Here is a 2,500-nt window from a genome sequence, read left to right on the forward strand (position 1 = left end):
GAGAGGGGGAGAGGAGGGGAGGGGAAGAGAGAGGAAGAAGAGAGGGGGGAGAGAGGAGAGAGAGAGAGAGAGAGAGGGGAGGAGAGAGAGAGAGAGAGAGAGAGGAGAGAGAGGGGGAGAGAGAGAGAGAGAAAAGAGAGAGAGAGAGGAGAGAGAGAGAGAGAGAGAGGAGGGAGAGAGGAAGAGGAAGAGGAAAATGGGAGAGAGAGAGAGAGAGAGGAGGAAAAGAGAGAGAGGAGGGGAGAGAGAGAGAGAGGGAAGAGAGAGAGAGAGAGAGAGGAGAGAGGGAGAGAGGAGAGAGAGAGAGAGAGAGGAGAGAAGAAAAGAGAGGGAGGGAGGAGGGGAGGGGGAGGGAGGGAGGAGAGAGAGAGGGAGAGAGAGAGAGAGGAGAGAGAGAGGAGAGAGAGAGAGAGAGAGGAAAGGAAGAGGAAGAATGGGAGAGAGAGAGAGAGAGGAGAGAGGAGAGAGGAGAGAGAGAGAGAGAGAGAGAGAGAGGAAGAGGAAGAGGAAGAATGGGGGAGAGAGAGAGAGAGAGAGAGAGAGAGAGAGGAAGAGGAAGAATGAGAGAGAGAGAGAGGAAGAGGAAGATCGAGGACTCTTAAGGTGTTTTCTTTTATGTACTTTTGAAATTCTGAAGAATTTATGGCGTCTGTTAGTTTGACTGGATTATTAAAGTTCGAGGTATATGAGGACCCACTTAACTGTACAAGTATTACATTTTGTTTCATTTTCTACTTGCATTTCAAAGGTAATCTCAGCTGATGATGAATTTTGGGTTAATTTTCCGTAAATGACAACCGGGTCTTACCAGACAATATTTATATCATCAGATTTGTTTTCGTGAGATGACAACGAATCTGATGATATTTTCAGTTGCATTCTCCAGCCGACAATCTTGATGTGATTTGATAAGTCCCGATAGCAGGGGAGGGCATGAAGTAGATCAGGGAAATTGTGGGGTAAAACAGGCTGAAATAAGAAGAAAAGAGGGTATAGGTAAAGTTTTGACTAGCCGTCTTTAAAACGGAAAATAATATATGCAAATGATAGAGCAAATAAATCTAAGAAACTTATCTTCTATGTACTTCCATCGCAACTCAAAAAGAACGAAGTTATTGGACACGCAAGTGTCACAGACCCTCAAATGAAAAACTAAAAGGCATAAAAACTAAACTAAACTAAACTAAAACTAAAAGGCATAAAAACTAAACTAAACTAAACTAAAACTAAAACTAAAAACTAAAAATTAAAAATGACCCGAACCGACGCAGCGAAATAAACATTGCTCACCGGCGTTCCTCGACGTATTGGCGCTGCTGGCTGTCAAATCTCCCGGTGGCAAGACGCGCACACGGTTTTTCTACAGATAAATGCTTCCCGAAACACGTAAATGAGGAACAATAAAAGGAAAAGAACGCATTACATACATGAAACCGAGAAAACAGACGCTGATAATGACCAAATATTCGTTCTCACGAGCGCGTAGCAATACAAGGACCACTTGGTAGTGAGATCCGCGTCACATTTGCTTTGATTCTCGCGAAGTAAACATGGAAGGGAAAATGAAGGAAAATGAAGGAAAATGAAGGAAAAATGAAGAAAATGAAGGGCCGATCTTCACTCTTGTCTGGCCTATATCTCCCTGTGAAGGAATGGCCTATTAAATGAGGATAAAATAGTTACGTGGATAGTTAGCTGTTTAACTAACTCTGAAGCTCCATGAATCCGAACTGATTCAGGTTCGGTTTTGTCACGAATTTAAAGTCGGACGAATAGCTTCGGTAAATTTATTTCTTATAAACGGAAGGGGTAAGGTTCTCCCCCCCCTCTCCTTTGTTTTTTTTTGTAATCTTCTTTGAATTTAATATAATAGTTTTTAAAAGACCATTTTTTTCTGAGTTTAATTCTTTACATTTTTTTTTTCAGGACTTCCCTTTCCCTCGGGGGGCCGGAGGAGGAGACGTCTATTTTTTTTCTATTGTTAAATACAGTAGACCCGAGATTAAAAGAAAAAAAGAAGCGGAAAAAAAGTTCTAACAAAATGAAGAGGATCGGTTCTGTGATCCCGGTCTGTTCCCGTGTTTGTGTTCCTGTGATCCCGTGTCTTTTCCCCGTGTTCTGTTTTCCTGTGACCCGGTCTGTCCGTGTTCTGTGTTCCGTATCCCGTGTCTGTTCCCCGGGTTTTCTGTTTCCTGTGATCCGGTTTTTCCCCGGTTTTCTGTTTTCCCTGTGATCCCGTGTTGTTCCGTGTTCTGTTTTCCTGTGATCCCGTGCTGTTCCCGTGTTCTGTTTTCCGAGACCCCGGTCTGTTGAGTGTTCTTGTTCCTGTGATCCCGTTTTTTGTGTTTCCTGTACCGGTCTGTTCCCGTGTTCGGGTTCCTGTGACCCCGTGTCTTTCCCCGTGTTTGTGTTCCCTGTGATCCCGTGTCTGTTCCCGGTTCGGGTTTTCTGTATCCCGTTTTCTGTTCCCGTGTTCTGTTTCCTGTGATCCCGTGTTGTT

General features: G+C 43.8%; 1 protein-coding gene across 1 annotated transcript in view; it reads right to left on the reverse strand.

The window, feature by feature from the left end:
• The window catches only part of LOC119571292 (filaggrin-like), a 15,356-nt gene that overhangs the window by 11,798 nt on the left and 1,058 nt on the right, over positions 1–2,500 (reverse strand). Inside the window, exon 1 of the mRNA XM_037918671.1 lies at positions 2,039–2,500. This exon is cut by the window's right edge and continues 1,058 nt beyond it. Coding sequence (XP_037774599.1) covers positions 2,039–2,500 — 462 coding nt within the window. The remainder of the gene's footprint in view (positions 1–2,038) is intronic.

Source organism: Penaeus monodon, unplaced genomic scaffold (genome assembly GCF_015228065.2).
Source record: "Penaeus monodon isolate SGIC_2016 unplaced genomic scaffold, NSTDA_Pmon_1 PmonScaffold_58, whole genome shotgun sequence".
In the NCBI taxonomy this organism is placed as follows: Eukaryota; Metazoa; Arthropoda; class Malacostraca; order Decapoda; family Penaeidae; genus Penaeus; species Penaeus monodon.